The sequence below is a fragment of the Periplaneta americana genome, chromosome 4 (genome assembly GCF_040183065.1).
Source record: "Periplaneta americana isolate PAMFEO1 chromosome 4, P.americana_PAMFEO1_priV1, whole genome shotgun sequence".
NCBI lineage: Eukaryota > Metazoa > Arthropoda > Insecta > Blattodea > Blattidae > Periplaneta > Periplaneta americana.
This window is the reverse complement of record NC_091120.1, coordinates 14,574,398-14,593,870: the sequence shown is the minus strand read 5'-3', so window position 1 is coordinate 14,593,870 and position 19,473 is coordinate 14,574,398. Positions and strand designations below refer to the sequence as shown.

The following is a 19,473-nucleotide window of genomic DNA, read 5'->3' as shown; positions in this document are numbered from 1 at the left end:
TAATTGCCTAATTAATAATTTTCATTCAGGTTCATATCCCCAATCTAAAATTAAAAAGGATGTCACAAGTGATGTTATAGAAAAGTATTTGTATTTTTATTAAAAATCTCTCTTGTATATGGTGCAATAATTAGTCACAATAAATATAACTTTCCTTTAATTAATTGAAATCGACATTAAAAAAAAAAGTACCGATTTTCCTTCAAGTCTACCGATATTTTTTCCCTCGCCCTCCGAAATTTGATCCTTACACGTTGGCAGCGCTGAAGGTATTTGACAATAGTGCAAGTAAAGGAGGAAATGTTGTAATAATACTTTTGTGTGATAATTTATTGGAACATTGCAATTTGATATATCCAAATAACTAATGTGAGAAATGTCTGTTGTTGATGATACACTAAGTTCGTGATTATCTGTTACATTTTTATAATATGCAGATTGTTACCGAGTGACATGTGGAAGAATTAGGTTATGTATGAAAGTTACAACGTAAATTTAAAAGTATTGTGCAGAATACAAACTGTTATATCATTTTCTGTAAAATGGCGGAAAAAGTAGGTGGCTTGGAAAATAATGAAGCAACAACTAATGAACAGTATGTTATTCCGTCGAATGAAGAAATAATTGATTCTCTCACAAAAGATTTAACATCTACATGTATTAAGGAGAACGAGGCTAGGGCAGAATTTGATAAGGTAAACACTGACACTGTAATCGAAGGGAATGATAAGGAAAATTGTGTAGACAGTTCTACTAACTGTACAGCTGAATCTGATGATACATTGGAAACTGAAGAAAATAAGCCAAATGTTGCGGATGATTTTATTGATGAAGAAGCGTTGAAGGATCTTGAAGTAACTTACACCACAGAAGAGAAAGAGGTAACTATATAATGATTTTAAAATACTATATTCATGTATTGTCATAATTAGCCAATAGTAGGCCTATGTAGCCTATATCGATAAAATAAATAAATACGGAATAGCCGAAGAGATAAATAATTATGACAAACGAGGAAAGGTTGAATAACAGTTCGACAGTAATAAGAGTACGTTATTATAACCATTCCCAAATAGCAATAAAAAGTAAATAAAATTTGAGATCTCTCTAAACTTATGTAGCAGTAGCTGCTTCAAGTGTTTGTGGTTGAATGCGGTATTATCTTGCTCAGCTTACCTCAAGGGAGATTCTCCAGAAGAACTAGGCCTACCCTAAAGGAGGCATATCTCCATTCCCCGTCTTTAATTACCAACATAACATGCTAGAGGTCCAGGACCAATTACAGATAAATAGTCCGTTTCCATAATATTTCGTCTTGAACTTCTCGAGTGTTATAGGCCTATTGGTAACAGTTGGGAAGGTGGGGCTACAACAGGGCATTAAAATATACAGATAAGTGTATGAAACGATTTTTATGTTGGAAGTATTTGTGGTTACAAACTAAACCATAGGTTTATCACTATATACATATCACAGAAGCCAGTGAAACAAAAAATAATGGTGCCTCCTTCAGTGTAGCTTTTCTGGAGAATTATCGTCTATTGTGTCTTTTAGTTTGCCCACAAAGTTTTCCTTTTAACCCATTTGAAGGCTAGAAAGGAAACAACTTTAATTTTTTTATGAGCTATACTGGTCAATAATCCTGTTTGTGATGGAATAACATATCACACTGAACTTACGGCTTACTTTGTCATTATTTAGCATAATTTCAACTAACTTAATTTACCTTCTTAATAACTTCAGAACTTTGAAGTTAACTTAATATTTTGTCACATATTTATTTATTTATTTCATCAATCATTGTTCACGTCATGGCAGATTAGATGTATTTTGTCACATATTTTACTAGTAAGTGACGAAGACCAGTGTATCAGTTTAGTAGCCTTTTCAAGAATCAATTAAACTTATTTATCCTGATGCTGCACCTTTTATTGTGGTCTAACACTCGTGCCTTTTATGTTTTAAAGAGACTGCGAGTGGAGGCAGCGGAATACAAGTCTAAAGGCAATGACTTTTTTAAAGCTGGCGAGTACAAGGAATCTGCAGAGAGTTACACATTGGCTCTAAGAACATGTCCCTTAGCTTTTAAAGAAGATCGTGCAATTATGTATTCGAACCGTGCTGCTGCTAAGATAAAACTGGTATGTGCCTTAAGTCGTAGTTTGTTGTTTTGCAAGTGCTCTTAATAGTACATTATGTAACGAGCCAATAATGGTAGCAATTAAGACGCGAGTATGTTTGTTTATGAAACGAGCACAAGCGAGTTTCATAATTTTCATACGAGCATCTTAATTACCATTATAGGCGAGTTTCATACGACTTTTTATGCTCGACCATATTTCTAACTTGAAATTATTCATAAGTATTCATGTTATGGTTATGTAAGTGAGGAGCAGAACTGACCTGAATTGTGAGATGTGCGCAGACGCGAAAGTATTGATTTTTTCCGTGGCACGAATGTCATTGACCTTGATATAATCTAGAGAATAACATGATGATTAGTCTTGATATAACCTGGAAATTGATTTAGAATTGAAAAACGAGATGACAAATTGAATTTATTTGAATATTATTTACAATTAACGCTAATTATTATAGTAACAGAACATAACCTTCTGTGACAGTATTGGATTTCCAGCCTCCGTGACTTTTCGCTAATTCTCTTTCGATTGCATATCCGAGAATAATCGATACTTGTGGTTTTATAATGGTGCAATGGTGATTTCTCATTGGCTGAACAACTGAATTATAATGAATAGGTGTACTTTAATGAAGTGCATTAAAGGGCTACTACCAGGTGTATAATTACTACATTTCGGCGTGGTCGAGCATAAAATACTTTAACTCATGATTGTCTTGCATGTAATTGAAGCGTTGTTCCATTGTGCACGTCTAAAAAGAAAGAACATTAGTCTATTCTGGGAAGCATTTCCCCCTGAAAATTCATTGTTTTATCATTTATTTTGTAGGAGAGATATTTGATTGGTTTATTTTCTGTTGTGTTATACATAACAACTAATAACCAAATGCATTTTTATATTTAAGAAGGGTATATTGAACTTTCATTTTGTTTATTTAAGCATCACGGTTACATCATCTACTTCAGCACCTAGTTTTTATAATGTCATGCCAGCTGTAAAAATGGGGATTCTTTTATTATAGGATATTGCTTAATTTTCGTCAAGTTTGACAAACGATGACGTCACAACATGGCGGTAGTTACGTCACAACGCAGTGACGTCACAACATGGCCGACGTAAACCAACACAACGAGTAAATAAAACTATCTAAAAAGAATAATCACACAAATTGACAATATCCCATTTTGGAACAGAGCCCATCTGCTCTTATCCAAAATAGGATATCAGCAAAACAATTTCACAGCATCCCATTCTGGAATACAACCCATCTGCTCTTATTCAAAATAGGATATCAACACTATCCCATTATCTAAAAAGCAATAATCACACAAATTGACGATATCCCATTCTGGAACAGAGCCCATCTGCTCTTGTCCAAAATAGGATATCAGCAAAACAATTTCACAACATCCCATTCTGGAATACAACCCATCCGCTCTTATTCAAAATAGGATATCATCAACACTATCCCATTATCTAAAAAGCAATAATCACACAAATTGACGATATCCCATTCTGGAACAGAGCCCATCTGCTTTGTCCAAAATAGGATATCAGCAAAACAATTTCACAACATCCCATTCTGGAATAGAACCCATCCGTTTTATTCAAAATAGGATATCATCAACACTATCCCATTAACTAAAAAGCAATAATCACACAAATTGACGATATCCCATTCTGGAACAGAGCCCATCTGCTCTTGTCCAAAATAGGATATCAGCAAAAGAATTTTACAACATCCCATTCTGGAATACAACCCATATCCGTTCTTATTCAAAATAGGATATCATCAACACTATCCCATTATCTAAAAAGCTATAATCACACAAATTGACGATATCCCATTCTGGAACAGAGCCCATCTGCTCTTGTCCAAAATAGGATATCAGCAAAACAATTTCACAACATCCCATTCTGGAATACAACCCATCCGTTCTTATTCAAAATAGGATATCATCAACACGATCCCATAGGTGAAATTTCGGCAATTCGACACTATACATGGCAGAGAAAACGCACTTATATCATTGAATTCACAGTATTCGACCTCATGTCACAGATATCACCTCAACTAACCCACTAACCTTCTCACATACGTCGATCTCACGTCACTGAGATATCACCTCAACTAACCCTCTAACCTTCTCACATATGTCGACCTCATGTCACTGAGATATCACCTCAACCATCTAACCTTCTCACATATGTCGACCTCATGTCACTGAGATATCACCTCAACCATCTAACCTTCTCACATACGTCGACCTCATGTCACTGAGATATCACCTCAACTAACCCTCTAACCTTCTCACATACATCGACCTCATGTCACTGAGATACACCTCAACTAACCATCTAACCTTCTCACATACGTCGACCTCATGTCACTGAGATATCACCTCAACTAACCCACTAACCTTCTCACATACGTCGACCTCATGTCACTGAGATATCACCTCAACTAACCCTCTAACCTTCTCACATACGTCGACCTCATGTCACTGAGATATCACCTCAACTAACCATCTAACCTTCTCACATACGTCGACCTCATGTCACTGAGATATCACCTCAACTAACCCTCTAACCTTCTCACATACGTCGACCTCATGTCACTGAGATATCACCTCAACTAACCCTCTAACCTTCTCACATACGTCGACCTCATGTCACTGAGATATCACCTCAACTAACCATCTAACCTTCTCACATACGTCGACCTCATGTCACTGAGATATCACCTCAACTAACCCACTAACCTTCTCACATACGTCGACCTCATGTCACTGAGATATCACCTCAACTAACCCTCTAACCTTCTCACATACGTCGACCTCATGTCACTGAGATATCACCTCAACTAACCATCTAACCTTCTCACATACGTCGACCTCATGTCACTGAGATATCACCTCAACTAACCCACTAACCTTCTCACATACGTCGACCTCATGTCACTGAGATATCACCTCAACTAACCCTCTAACCTTCTCACATACGTCGACCTCATGTCACTGAGATATCACCTCAACTAACCCTCTAACCTTCTCACATACGTCGACCTCATGTCACTGAGATATCACCTCAACTAACCCACTAACCTTCTCACATACGTCGACCTCATGTCACTGAGATATCACCTCAACTAACCCTCTAACCTTCTCACATACGTCGACCTCATGTCACTGAGATATCACCTCAACTAACCCTCTAACCTTCTCACATACGTCGACCTCATGTCACTGAGATATCACCTCAACTAACCCTCTAACCTTCTCACATACGTCGACCTCATGTCACTGAGATATCACCTCAACTAACCCTCTAACCTTCTCACATACGTCGACCTCATGTCACTGAGATATCACCTCAACTAACCCTCTAACCTTCTCACATACATCGACCTCATGTCACTGAGATACACCTCAACTAACCATCTAACCTTCTCACATACGTCGACCTCATGTCACTGAGATATCACCTCAACTAACCCACTAACCTTCTCACATACGTCGACCTCACGTCACTGAGATATCACCTCAACTAACCCTCTAACCTTCTCACATACGTCGACCTCATGTCACTGAGATATCACCTCAACTAACCCTCTAACCTTCTCACATACGTCGACCTCATGTCACTGAGATATCACCTCAACTAACCCTCTAACCTTCTCACATACATCGACCTCATGTCACTGAGATACACCTCAACTAATCCTCTAACCTTCTCACATACGTCGACCTCATGTCACTGAGATATCACCTCAACTAACCCTCTAACCTTCTCACATACGTCGACCTCATGTCACTGAGATATCACCTCAACTAACCATCTAACCTTCTCACATACGTCGACCTCATGTCACTGAGATATCACCTCAACTAACCCACTAACCTTCTCACATACGTCGACCTCATGTCACTGAGATATCACCTCAACTAACCCTCTAACCTTCTCACATACGTCGACCTCATGTCACTGAGATATCACCTCAACTAACCCTCTAACCTTCTCACATACGTCGACCTCATGTCACTGAGATGTCACCTCAACTAACCCACTAACCTTCTCACATACGTCGACCTCATGTCACTGAGATATCACCTCAACTAACCCTCTAACCTTCTCACATACGTCGACCTCATGTCACTGAGATGTCACCTCAACTAACCCACTAACCTTCTCACATACGTCGACCTCATGTCACTGAGATATCACCTCAACTAACCCTCTAACCTTCTCACATACATCGACCTCATGTCGCTGAGATACACCTCAACTAACCATCTAACCTTCTCACATACGTCGACCTCATGTCACTGAGATATCACCTCAACTAACCCACTAACCTTCTCACATACGTCGACCTCATGTCACTGAGATATCACCTCAACTAACCCTCTAACCTTCTCACATACGTCGACCTCATGTCACTGAGATATCACCTCAACTAACCCTCTAACCTTCTCACATACGTCGACCTCATGTCACTGAGATATCACCTCAACTAACCCTCTAACCTTCTCACATACATCGACCTCATGTCACTGAGATACACCTCAACTAATCCTCTAACCTTCTCACATACGTCGACCTCATGTCACTGAGATATCACCTCAACTAACCCTCTAACCTTCTCACATACGTCGACCTCATGTCACTGAGATATCACCTCAACTAACCATCTAACCTTCTCACATACGTCGACCTCATGTCACTGAGATATCACCTCAACTAACCCACTAACCTTCTCACATACGTCGACCTCATGTCACTGAGATATCACCTCAACTAACCCTCTAACCTTCTCACATACGTCGACCTCATGTCACTGAGATATCACCTCAACTAACCCTCTAACCTTCTCACATACGTCGACCTCATGTCACTGAGATATCACCTCAACTAACCCTCTAACCTTCTCACATACGTCGACCTCATGTCACTGAGATATCACCTCAACTAACCCTCTAACCTTCTCACATACGTCGACCTCATGTCACTGAGATATCACCTCAACTAACCATCTAACCTTCTCACATACGTCGACCTCATGTCACTGAGATATCACCTCAACTAACCCACTAACCTTCTCACATACGTCGACCTCATGTCACTGAGATGTCACCTCAACTAACCCACTAACCTTCTCACATACGTCGACCTTGTTCACTCCTCTTGGCCAGCAACGCACTCCATAGCCAAACAAATCACCAGTAGCACAATTGCTCACGAATTGAACAAATAATAGAATGATTTACACATCATCCAAACACATGCTTTAGCGGTACGCCATTCAAACCTCATCAGCAAGGTATATGGATTAGACTTCATCAGTACCAATCACCAATAAAATTTACACTTATACCAACCTAACCACCGGAATCCACAGCGACCTCTATAAGTTATTTACCCGCAAACACAAAATGTAACCCTACTAACCGATTACGTCAATCTTAAGGTACGATCACACGTCGCTACTTTTGCAGCCCTGCAGTACAAAAAACTGCGCAACTCTTGTACTGCGACGTGTGAACAACAGTGCAACCCGAAAAGTAGCGGCTGCCGAACCTGCTGCCCGCTACTTTTCCATGCTGTGCGCAGCTTAAAAGTAGCGACGTGTGAACAGGGTTCTCAGGGTTGCAGTCGCAGCATTTTTTATATCGGTTTTGTTGAAACTTTGCTGCGGTTGCAACCAGTGTTACCACCCAAATGTGTCAATGATACTTTTATTGTTTGGATATATTTTAATGTTAAATGTGATGAAAATAAATTATTTGTAACAGTTATTAAATACACAACACAGTCTGAGCATAATTGGTGACGATATAATTCATTTTTTAAATTTTCCATAGCGTAGTTCCAAACAGGAGGGTTGCCAATATTGATTACGTGAATATACTGTTGGTTATCATTTAAGTATATAGGCGTTTTTGAAAGCTTTATAGTAAAAATAATGTCAATTTCTGAATACTAGATACGACAGAAAAGCAAATAATAGATAAGGAAGCTTTGGCATGAGTTTCTTAATAATGCGAACATAACCACAAAATGTATATTGAGAAGTCAACACGGAGATGGGAACCTGCAGCATGACTGCGGCTGCAAAAGTAGCGCCTTGTGCACTCGGGTTGCGCAGCACGAAAAGTAGCGTGCAGCGCGCTACTTTTGGCTTATGTGTGAACACGACACTCAACTTTTGCAGCTGCAGTATAAAAGTAGCGCTGCAAAAGTAGTGACGTGTGACCGTACCTTTATGACATCACCCCATTCGCCAATCTAGCCAACATATATTCTCATAAACATACTACTGATATACTATAGTCATAAAAATGTTGATCCTTTTTTCATGGTTTTCAAGACAATCGCATAATGCCAACCTCACGTCATGGATATCTCACTGTGTGTGTCTGATATTAAATTGTGAAACGTTTTTCTGAAGTACACTAGGGTCCACAAGGACTGTGGATCAATTAATGTATGAATAAATTGAAGACCAATTCAGTAGCCTTATAGAACCACCCTATGTAACTAAATTAAATGTAAACATAACGAAACACATCTGGTTTCCACAGGATTTGAAACCTTCTGCTGTTGAAGATTGTACCAAAGCAATAGAACTGAATTCTGAATATTTGAAAGCTTATGTCAGACGTGCACAGCTGTACGAAGAAACAGAGAAGTTGGATGAAGCTTTAGCCGATTACCAGAAAATATTACAATTGGATCCACATCACAAAGATGCCTCGTATGCAGTGAGGGTAAGTTAGTTGTGTGGCAAATCTTGATATTGTGCAAGCCAAGCTTCACAATTAAAAGTAAACAAATATTCAGTGGGTTAGAGAGAGAGAGATTTAAAGAAAAATAAATCGTCTGGCCTTAATTAAGGATGACCACGAGGATCCGGAAATTAATAACAATAATGTAATGAATTAAAGATTAAAAAATAAAATGTAATAATTAAGCACCGTTGATTATAAATTACCGGTATAAAATAAAATCTTAGAAGATGACCTTAAAATTAAACTTATAAATAAAAGATTTTATTTAAAAGTATCATATCCTTAACTAAGACTTTCTGAGTGGTATAAATGAAATTGTATAATCTGCAGGGAATCTTTAAGAATTTGGTAGAAGATTTTTTTTAATTTCAAAAGATAGTATTGACAATTGTTTAAAAAAAATTATGCGTAACTATACAGAACTAATGATTGGATTACAAATCCGTTTCCCACCACAGCCATCGGTTCACTTGAACTTCCCTTAAAATTGAAAGAAAGTTTACTTGAAATGTCTGTTGATAGTGTACTGAAAATAAAATTCGAAAACTTGTCAATTTGTAACTTTTAGTGTTATGCTTACAAAGAGTACGTGGAACTTAATGTTACTGTCAATTCACACCTTTTGCCTTTCCCCTTCACTTATTTGTATGAAAAGGATTTTCTGCATTGACATCAATCAAAACTAAATCCAGAATCGCTTGAATCCAGAATCACCTTTGATACTCTCACTCACAAAGATTCGGCCAAGAATGAAGGAGCTGGCGTGTAGAAAACGTTGGGCACGTCATTAACAAGACAGAACCATTTAAGTTAATGATATGATGAGATAACCTTTTCTTTTCTATGATATCTGTAACGTCGTTTCTTTAATTATTTATTTAATAGCATGATTATCTTTTTTTGTAATTTAAAACTAAGTGGTTTAATAATTGATCCTACTTCAGCTTCACTGGACACAAAAATAGTGAGAAGACTAGAAACGAAGCAAACCTATGATCTATTTCACACAGAAAACTCAGAATAAATATGGGAAATGCCTGTTATTATTCAGTTGAGAAGCTTTTGTCATCTAGTCTGCTGTCAAAAAATCTGAAAGTTAGAATTTATAAAACAGTTATATTACCGGTTGTTCTGTATGGCTGTGAAGCTTGGACTCTCACTTTGAGAGAGGAACAGAGATTAAGGGTGTTTGAGAATAAGGTTTTTAGGAAAATATTTGGGGCTAAGAGGGATGAAGTTACAGGAGAATGGAAAAAGTTACACAACGCAGAGCTGTACGCATTGTATTCTTCACCTGACATAATTAGGAACATTAAATCCAGACGCTTGAGATGGGCAGGGCATGTAGCATATCCAGAAATGCATATAGAGTGTTAGTTGGGAGGCCGGCGGGAAAAAGACCTTTGGGGAGGCCGAGACGTAGATGGGAAGGTAATATTGAAATGAATTTGAGGGAGGTGGGATATGATGGTAGAGATTGGATTAATCTTGCTCAGGATAGGGATCAATGGTGGGCTTATGTGAGGGTGGCAATGAACCTCCGGGTTCCTTAAAAGCCAATGAGTGAGTAAGTAAGTATCAAAATTATCCCAGGACAAAATTTAGAGAGATATTAAAGAAACGTGAGCGGTGAACAAAACCAAACCTAGAAAAGAAGCAACAGCAACCTTCCGACTAAACCCTGAGCATGATTGTGTAGCATCACATCTATATCGCATGAAAATTTATAACTCTGCACCATCTGCAAGGACCAAAGCACTAAAATGAATGGAGAACATCTACTTCAATGCCGAAAACTAGATCCTGATCTCCAGAAGACGAAGAACCTCTCAAAACTGTACTGGAATGCCAGAAGACTCATGGATTGCACCAGTGGCGGTTTCTTGGGGGAGGGAAGGGAGGAACGTCCTCCTCACATTTTTCTTCTTTTGAAAGTAAATGCCAAATGAAATATATGCCTTGAAATTCGAGGAAGATTCGATAATTTTTAAGTTCACAGCTGTAAGAAAACCTCGGTTGATCGAGTTTTAAACTACGCGCAATCAAGTGCTGCTAGAAAACTGTGAGAAGGATGCGAGATTGTTTGTGTGGAGGAAAGCCAATCCATTCCTCCTTTACTGCAGTTAACACACATAGACAACAGCGCACTAACGGCCAGAGAAAGAAGCAGAGTTTTAAAGCGAATAAATGAACGGAGAGGGAGGAGATCCTCGTCTGAATCAGTCATGGGCGGAAAATATAGAAACCTACTGGTTGTGCAGCAAGCTCGCTACCGCTGCCACCTAACGATGCTGCATTCAACCGGACTATAACACATCTGGGAGGAGACACAATAAAAACAGTTTTAACACAAAGCTGTGAAAGACACCATATAAACTTTTTTAAATTACAAAACAAAATATAATATTATTCATTGCACTTTATATAAGGTACTATTCATGGTTTGAAACTTTCGAGGATATATGAAAGTTGAAGTTAGATTTATATAAAACAAAGAGGAAGTAGTTCTAAGTTAGTATTGCAGATCTTTTTGGCCCCTGAAATTCACTTCCATTCATTGTGTACTAGACAGGAAAACAGCCAAGTTGTCAGTTTTGTACAAATATATTTGAAATTGAAAGTACTGCAAACTACATTATTTTTAACATAAAAAAATTAATCGATCACCTGCAGCTTTGAACAATAATGGTAGTATGACTTTACAAGAATTGACATTCTTCAAAAGCATGTGATACTGAACTTGTAAAATGTACATGTGGCAACGCAGACCACGTGGGTGGGTGCAGTGTTCTCGTTTTCCTAACAGATTATTTCTCATTCCCACTTCTGTAAACGGTTCTGGTTATGCGTTAGTAGCTAGTCTCTTCCAACACGTGTGATGCTGTAGTGTGCGCAAAAAATGCTGCGAGTTTGTGAATTTCCTTGTAATTGTTAATTTGTGCAATTATCCAACAATGAATGGAAGTGAAAACATATTTTGGACAATTTAGGAAACTCAGTTTATAAGAACAGATTATAGCTATACAAAAGGGAAGGCCAACCCTAACACTATCTGATCTTACAAGTATGCATGTAGGCTAATTTGTAGCATGTTTCTCTCAAGAATGTGTCATTTTTCGCTGTTAACTTCTTTCCTCTTAAGAAATGTGCAGGAGCCGCCACTGGATTGAATCCTTAAGTCTCGCCATTAGATAACAACAAAAACTTAATAATTGATAAATTGTTAGGTTTAATTAAGTTTAGATATAATTATGTATAATTTGAATTAACAATTTTGGGGGTACAAGCTTGTATGGGAAAGTGTCTCTAGGGGTACAGGGAGAAAAAAAAAAAAGGTTGAATACCACTGCTCTATATGAGTAGATCACCATGCACGATTCCTTTCTGTAGTTCAAAATCCATTAGGAATAGTTGAATCTTCTGTTAATGTTGAAAGAAATGGCACTTCAATCAGTGTTATGAATTGCTTTTCAGAGACTGCCAGACCAGATTAACCAGAGGAATGAGCAGCTGAAGCAGGAGATGCTAGGTAACTTCTTAAAATTGAGACTTTTTTTTATCTTAATTTGATTATTCATCAATATTTAACTAATGTGTTCCTGTCGAATGATACTGATAATGATACTGATTCTAACTTTGTTGATCACCTGATACATATACATTGGATTATATTAGGGACCAAAAGACGAGGAATACAGTCAACTTTCATAAGCAGTTTTCCGAAACATGCCATTACTGATGTGTGTCACTGCTGCCATTATGTAAAAATGACAAATGAAGGAGAAAGGATTTGTAGAGAATGAATCCATTATCATTGAAGGCAATTTAGATGTATGTTAAATGTCAGGAAAGCTTTCTCTGTAAAATACAAGAAATGAAGAAAAGATAAATCTTCCAAGAAGTAAAGAAAACCTAATTCATAAAACTAACCCTACATAAACCATAGAAATAGCATATTATACAGTGAAACTTGTTCAAATCGGAACCTGAATAATCCAGAATCCTGTCTATTTCGAAACAATTTATTGGTCCCTGCAAAATTTGTATGTATTATGTGTAATTTTTCCTGAATAAAACAGAAATTGTCGAACGCTGAAACGGAAATTGTCTGCTACTGTTCAAAACGGAAACAATATTTTGGACACACTATATTTTGTAACTATATTTTGAAACAGCATGTAATTTCGAGGAATATACGAAATATGTAGGTCACTAAGATAAAAACAATTCTTTGCAAAATTCTAGAGGGTACGAGGGTGTGTTGGCCTGTCAGTCATAAATTTTATTACCCTGTTGACTAGGCAGACGAGTCCCTTCAGAGATTTTCAATGCTTCACTCCCGTATACTGTCGTAGCTAGACAGAGCACAAGTGTAGTGATTTCCTGGTAAAAAAAAAAAGTTGCATAAAATATGGCATTAACATTAAGTGATGAAGTAAAAGTTATCGAGATAAAGGAAAGTTAGAAACAAAGTCTAAGTGAAATAATATAGAAGTACAGTTGTGGAAAAGTCAAGTGTGACACTTTAAAAAATAAAGATCATTAGTGGCGTGCGGCCAATATTGGTGACATAAAAGGAACCAGAAAGCAACTGTTTATGTGGAAATAAATTAACTTTTGTGGGAATGGGTTCTTCATGACCTTTCAAAGAACAAGCCAATTTCTGGATCTGTTCTGCAAAGCAAGCTATTGAACTGGGAAAGAAATTAAATAAACCAGAATTCAAGGCTTCTAATAGATGGCTCCTAGTCCAATTAATTAATAATGTGCTGTGATATGCAGTACAGTATTAGAGTATAGTGTTAGATATTAAATAGAATGAGATTAGTAAACTTTAATAATGTTTAATGACTAATGAGTGAGTTACGATAATATTTATACAGAAAATGAGATTTTAATCAAGATGATTCACCAACGTAATGAGCAACAGAAAGCTGATTTAATGTGATGAGTGTTAAATGGAATATTTTGTACTTCTTGCAGTTTGCGGCATGCCATTTTATTTTTCATGTATATGAATGACAAAATATTCCATTTTAATGGTCACACCTGAATAAAACGGAAACCTGTCCACAACGGAAAAAAAATTAGAACCATGTCACTTCCGTCTTGAACAGGTTTCACTGTACTTTGCTCCAAAACATGACGGCCTTCCCTCACACCCTTCACCATTTACCCTTTAATTGTAGGAACATGCAAGGAATAAACACTTAGCTGAATTGTCAGTTCTTTAAGTCCTTGTCATATTGTATTTCTGTCACTCACCTAAGAGTTGAAGAGAGGATGGGGGTTTATGATGGTTAACAATTCAAGGAAGAGGGGCCGTCATGTATTGGAGCAAAGTATATCTGGACCTGGTTGAAGATACTACACTTCAAAAGGTGTCCTAAAATTGCTAGTATTGGGAGATATTCACAGTAGATTTCCTAACAAAGAATGACTTCATATCTTCACTGATGGATCCCGACTCTCCGATCAGAATGGAGCAGATGCCGGTGCTACATGTCCTCTTTTCTCGTTTTATAAATTCTTAGGTTATGAAGCTACGAATTTTGATTGAGAAGTTGATGCCATCTATTCCATGCTTCAAAATCTGTTGTACTGAGTCTCTTATTTTCAACAAGTTGTTATATTCAGTGATCCTAAAGCAGCTATTACTGTTATAGCAACCAATCTATCTCATAAATTTAAAAAATAACTGATCGTTGAAAAATTACACACCATCTGATGAAGCTTAACAAAAGGATAGCTTTTCAATGGGTACCAGCACATGTAATGAAGCTGCTGACTGTCTTGCTAAGAAGGGAAATAAAATCTTAAAAAACCCATGTCAACTTTAAACAGTTAAAAGATTAATCAACTCAAATTATCAAGATATATCACAACATTTCCACGAAATTTCAAATAATAAAAGATGGGAGTGTCTCAGTGTGCAACAATATAATTCCTGAGTATTTAAGGAAAAGTGCAGTTGCATCCTTTTGATTACTCACAGGGCATGACCGTTTTGTCGAAACCCTTGAAACAAAATTGTAATTATTTCTTCCCCACTTTGTTCATTGTACGGTTTTCAGGAAGAAATGGAAGTCATCATCATCTGTGGTACTACAGCCCTTTGAGTTTAGCTGTGACTTCCTTTAGAACAGCTGACCAATCATTTCTTTTCAGTGCCCTGTCTCAAACTTTTTATTCCTGTTTTGGCAAGATAATCCTGGACATCATCTTACTTACTTACTTATTGGCGTTTAAGGAACCCAGAGGTTCATTGCCGCTCTCACATAAGTCCGCCATTGGTCCCTATCCTGAGCAAGATTAATCCATTCTCTATCATCATATCCCACCTCCCTTAAATCCATTTTAATATCTTCCCATCTACGTCTCAGTCTCCCCAAAGGTCTTTTTCCCTCTGGCCTCCCAATTAACACTCTATATGCATTTCTGGATTCGCCCATACGTGCTACATGCCCGGCCCATCTCAAACGTCTGGATTTAATGTTCCTAATTATGTCAGGTGAAGAATGCAATGCGTGCAGTTCTGTGTTGTGTAACTTTCTCCATTCTCCTGTAACTTCATCCCTCTTAGCCCCAAATATTTTCCTGAGAACCTTATTCTCAAACACCCTTAACCTATGTTCTTCTCTCAAAGTGAGAGTCCAAGTTTCACAACCATAAAGAACAACCGGTAATATAACTGTTTTATAAATTCTAACTTTCAGATTTTTTGACAGCAGACTGGATGATAAAAGCTTCTCAACGGAATAATAACAGGCATTTCCCATATTTATTCTGTGTTTAATTTCCTCCCGAGTATCATTTATATTTGTTACTGTTGCTCCAAGATATTTGAACTTGTCCATCTCTTCGAAAGATAAATTTACAATTTTTATATTTCCATTTCGTACAATATTCTCGTCACGAGACATAATCATATACTTTGTCTTTTCAGGATTTACTTCCAAACCTATCTCTTTACTTGCTTCCCGTAAAATCCCCGTGTTTTCCCTAATCGTTTGTGGATTTTCTCCTAAACATATTCACGTCATCCGCATAGGCAAACAGCTGATGTAATCCGTTCAATTCCAAACCCTATCTGTTATCCTGGACTTTCCTAATGGCATATTCTAGAGCAAAGTTAAAAAGTAAAGGTGATAGTGCATCTCCTTGCTTTAGCCCACAGTGAATTGGAAATGCATCTGACAGAAACTGACCTATACGAACTCTGCTGTACGTTTCACTGAGACACATTTTAATTAATCGAACTAGTTTCTTGGGAATACCAAATTCAATAAGAATATCATATAAAACTTCTCTCTTCTGGACATCTTCTAACCATCATAATTTAGATGTTCCAATTTTCCTTTTGTCACCTCATTTTCCATCTAATATCATTTTTTATACACAAGTCCTGTGCTAAAATGACATGGAAAAGATTGATATGTCTCCAAACAGTGAGTGGAAAGATTAGACTTTCTTTTTCTTGTAGAAAGAAAACAAACTGAACAGCTTAGGAAAACAAATTGTGTTCATGGGTGCCTTCTTATTTGGGAGTGAAAGACAATAATTCAGACCTTTAGGAAAAAAGGGTAGTAAACTCATCAAAGAAAAACCCCGTTAATACTGAATCAGCCAAAAAGATTATAAAAAACAGAACAAAGGAAAAGTTTCTTGAAGCATTTCTTTTTGTATCACAAAACAAAAAAATATGGAACATGGGAAGCCATGAATGAGGACCACCTTATAAAATAGAAGCCTTGATCACCTGGGCAGCAAATTGTTTCTGCAGATTAGGTGTTTGTTTCCTGGATGCAAAATATAAAGTAGTGGTATAACAAAGGAGGTTTAGGTTCATATTGCTTCTGCTGATTCTAAATAACATGCTGAAGTAATACATTAGAATGGAACGTAGAACAAGCCAGATATTCCCTGGATAATTCTGCTAAATCTGGGACAGATGACAATTCTACCACAACATTTCAAAGATTTATTAGTTCTGACTTTTTCCTGTTGATACATGTCACTATTAAGGTAAGCGTTCACTACATCGGATGAATCGCACGGATCGGAAAAAGACATCTTTGCTGTAATTGTTATGTAACCGTGTTCACTACATCGTATCGAATGCATCACCTATCGGCAACTCCGTCCACGTTTCTCGGATGAGCAACTTTTCCGATGCGTGCGATCACGGCCTTCTTTAATAAATCAATTTTAATTGGTCAACTGTTACTATTATGTTGTGCCATGTTCAGTGTCGTGCCAAAATGGCAGACAGAAAACTTATTTCACGTGTAGAAAATTGCGAAGAATTATATAATTTGAGGCGTTCCCATTACAGTAATCAAGTCATTTCTTGCAAATATATTATGTAACCAATATTTCTTTTGTTTCTTCCTCTTCAATTAAGACGCATGAAGCAGTTACAAATTCTTATTCGCTAACAGACGTAATTAATAGACCTAACCTCAACTCCTCTGCTTTCAGTAATGTCAATATCATATGACGTCATGTTTTAAACAGCTGACAGGAGAATCTGATCAGGCGATGAGTTGGAGCCGTTACAGTGAACGCACTGCACTTAAAATATCCGTTGCGTGCGATTCGTACGAGGAGTGCGATATGATGTAGTGAACGCTTACGTTTAAACTGTATGGCAGTAGACTAGCAAACATGGAACAGCCATCCAGACACACTGTGGTCAGTACATTGAGAGTAATTGATGGTTGCTCCTCTATTTCAAAAAGTTGTAGCAGAGAAACTGCAGTATTGTAGATTTTTGTGTGTCTGAATTATAAAATTTTGTTTCATCAAAGAAACAATTCACAAATTCTACCACACACTGCATAAAGGGATGGAATTTACATTATCATGTTTATTTTTATAATATTCACAGATATTATTTTATTAGTGAGCTGTTTGAGTTCATCTAAGTAATCACTAATCAGTAATAAGATTTTTTTGTTTTAACCACTGTGACGTTTCTTTGCAGGAAAGTTGAAGGACTTGGGTAATATGATACTGCGTCCTTTTGGCCTCTCAACTGACAACTTCAAAATGACTCAGGATCCTAATAGTGGAGGATATTCTGTTAACTTTCAGCAGTCACCTCAGTGAAGTTATGTTAACAGATCTCTTCATTGAGTTAAAGAAGAAATTATGATAAGAAGTGATATTACATTTATGTTCACATTGAACTTGTTAAAAATGAAAATAACATAAAGCTTTGTGCGAAATCTGATTCACTTTATTTTGATGCTTCAATTTACTTATCTCAAATAGAAGTGGTTGTAAATATTTATTCCTCACAAATGTATTATTCGTTTTTGAAGTTGCAGTATATAATAAATTGTGGCTTGGTGCTGAAATAGTCATTGTGAGCAATGCGCATGGTCTTTCAGTAGTAAGAGGAATTTTAAATTACTGATATTTTCATTATTATCAAGCTATTTGGGGGGAAAACTCTTGTTTGCACACAAAGCACTGGGCTTCATTGTATGTATCGTAAATTTTTTCTCTTATTCGATCCTAACAAGTACAACCTCTCTTCAATACCGTGAACAACAGTTCTCAGTATGTGTGCTGGAGTGAAGAATGAATTCCTTCAACTGATGATTTCACACAGGTTTGCTTAAAATCAGTGTTTGTTTTAAGTAATCTTGTAACCACACATTCACAGTGTTAATATGTGGCATTCTTACAGGAAACTTTCTACTGATTATATAATCAACAAAGTACAGTAGAACTTGGTTATAACGACATCCAAGGGACCTTAAAAATTACGTTGTTATAAACGAGTGTCATAGTAACCGAGATTCACATTATCAATCTAGTGAGGTGGAAGATGAAAAATAATAAACATAATTAGGCTTATTTTAGATTTATGTATTGACTTTTAAGCCTACAATGAACATAATAAAATACACGTAGGCCTACAATTATAAATACAGTATTCTGTATTAAAACAGTTTGTTCAGTACTCACCAAACTACTTTACATAGAAGTGAAGTAATCAGTCATTTTACTCTGTTGTCTTCTACTTGCCCAATACACACTTTCTAGGACTAAATTACGTTCTATGTTCATAATTTCAGTTGCAATTTCACTGCTCCCTTCCCTAGCTTCATAGAACATGTTCATAATTCTAATGACTTCTAAAGTGTAACTCACTTCTTCTAGTGGCCATACTGCATTAAGATACGTGCACTTAGTGAAAACTTCCTGTCGGAACTGATCTAATACCTCATTAATTCGGGCAGGTTACAATGGGGTGGGGAATCCGCCTGCATTCCAGAGGTCTATGACAGAAGGAGACTGTAAAGAATTTGTCAGGGTCAGATTTCAACAAAATATTTGTTAAAATACTTTGGTTCTTAGAAAATCTTATTCCAAACTGAGGTTGAAAATGACGTTATATGCGAGGTAGACGCATATGTGTTTGTCGTATTAAGCAAGGTAGGAAAGCATATGTCTTATGGAGAATTAGTTGGGACCACAGAATATTTGACGTTATAGGCGAGGTGTCGCACAAAACGAGGTCGCTATAACCA

At 37.1% G+C, this 19,473-nt stretch overlaps 2 protein-coding genes across 2 annotated transcripts in view; one reads left to right on the top strand and one right to left on the bottom strand.

Annotated features, from left to right (window-relative positions):
* Window positions 1-19,473, bottom strand: part of LOC138697538 (probable sodium/potassium/calcium exchanger CG1090) — a 171,817-nt gene that overhangs the window by 136,896 nt on the left and 15,448 nt on the right. The window lies entirely within an intron of this gene.
* LOC138697537 (tetratricopeptide repeat protein 1-like) lies at window positions 253-18,432 on the top strand. The gene is made up of 5 exons (XM_069822857.1): window positions 253-881; window positions 1,968-2,141; window positions 8,723-8,908; window positions 12,404-12,458; window positions 17,916-18,432. Exons 1-5 carry the CDS (start codon window positions 543-545, stop codon window positions 18,038-18,040), a joined length of 879 nt encoding a protein of 292 aa, XP_069678958.1. The 5' UTR covers window positions 253-542; the 3' UTR covers window positions 18,041-18,432.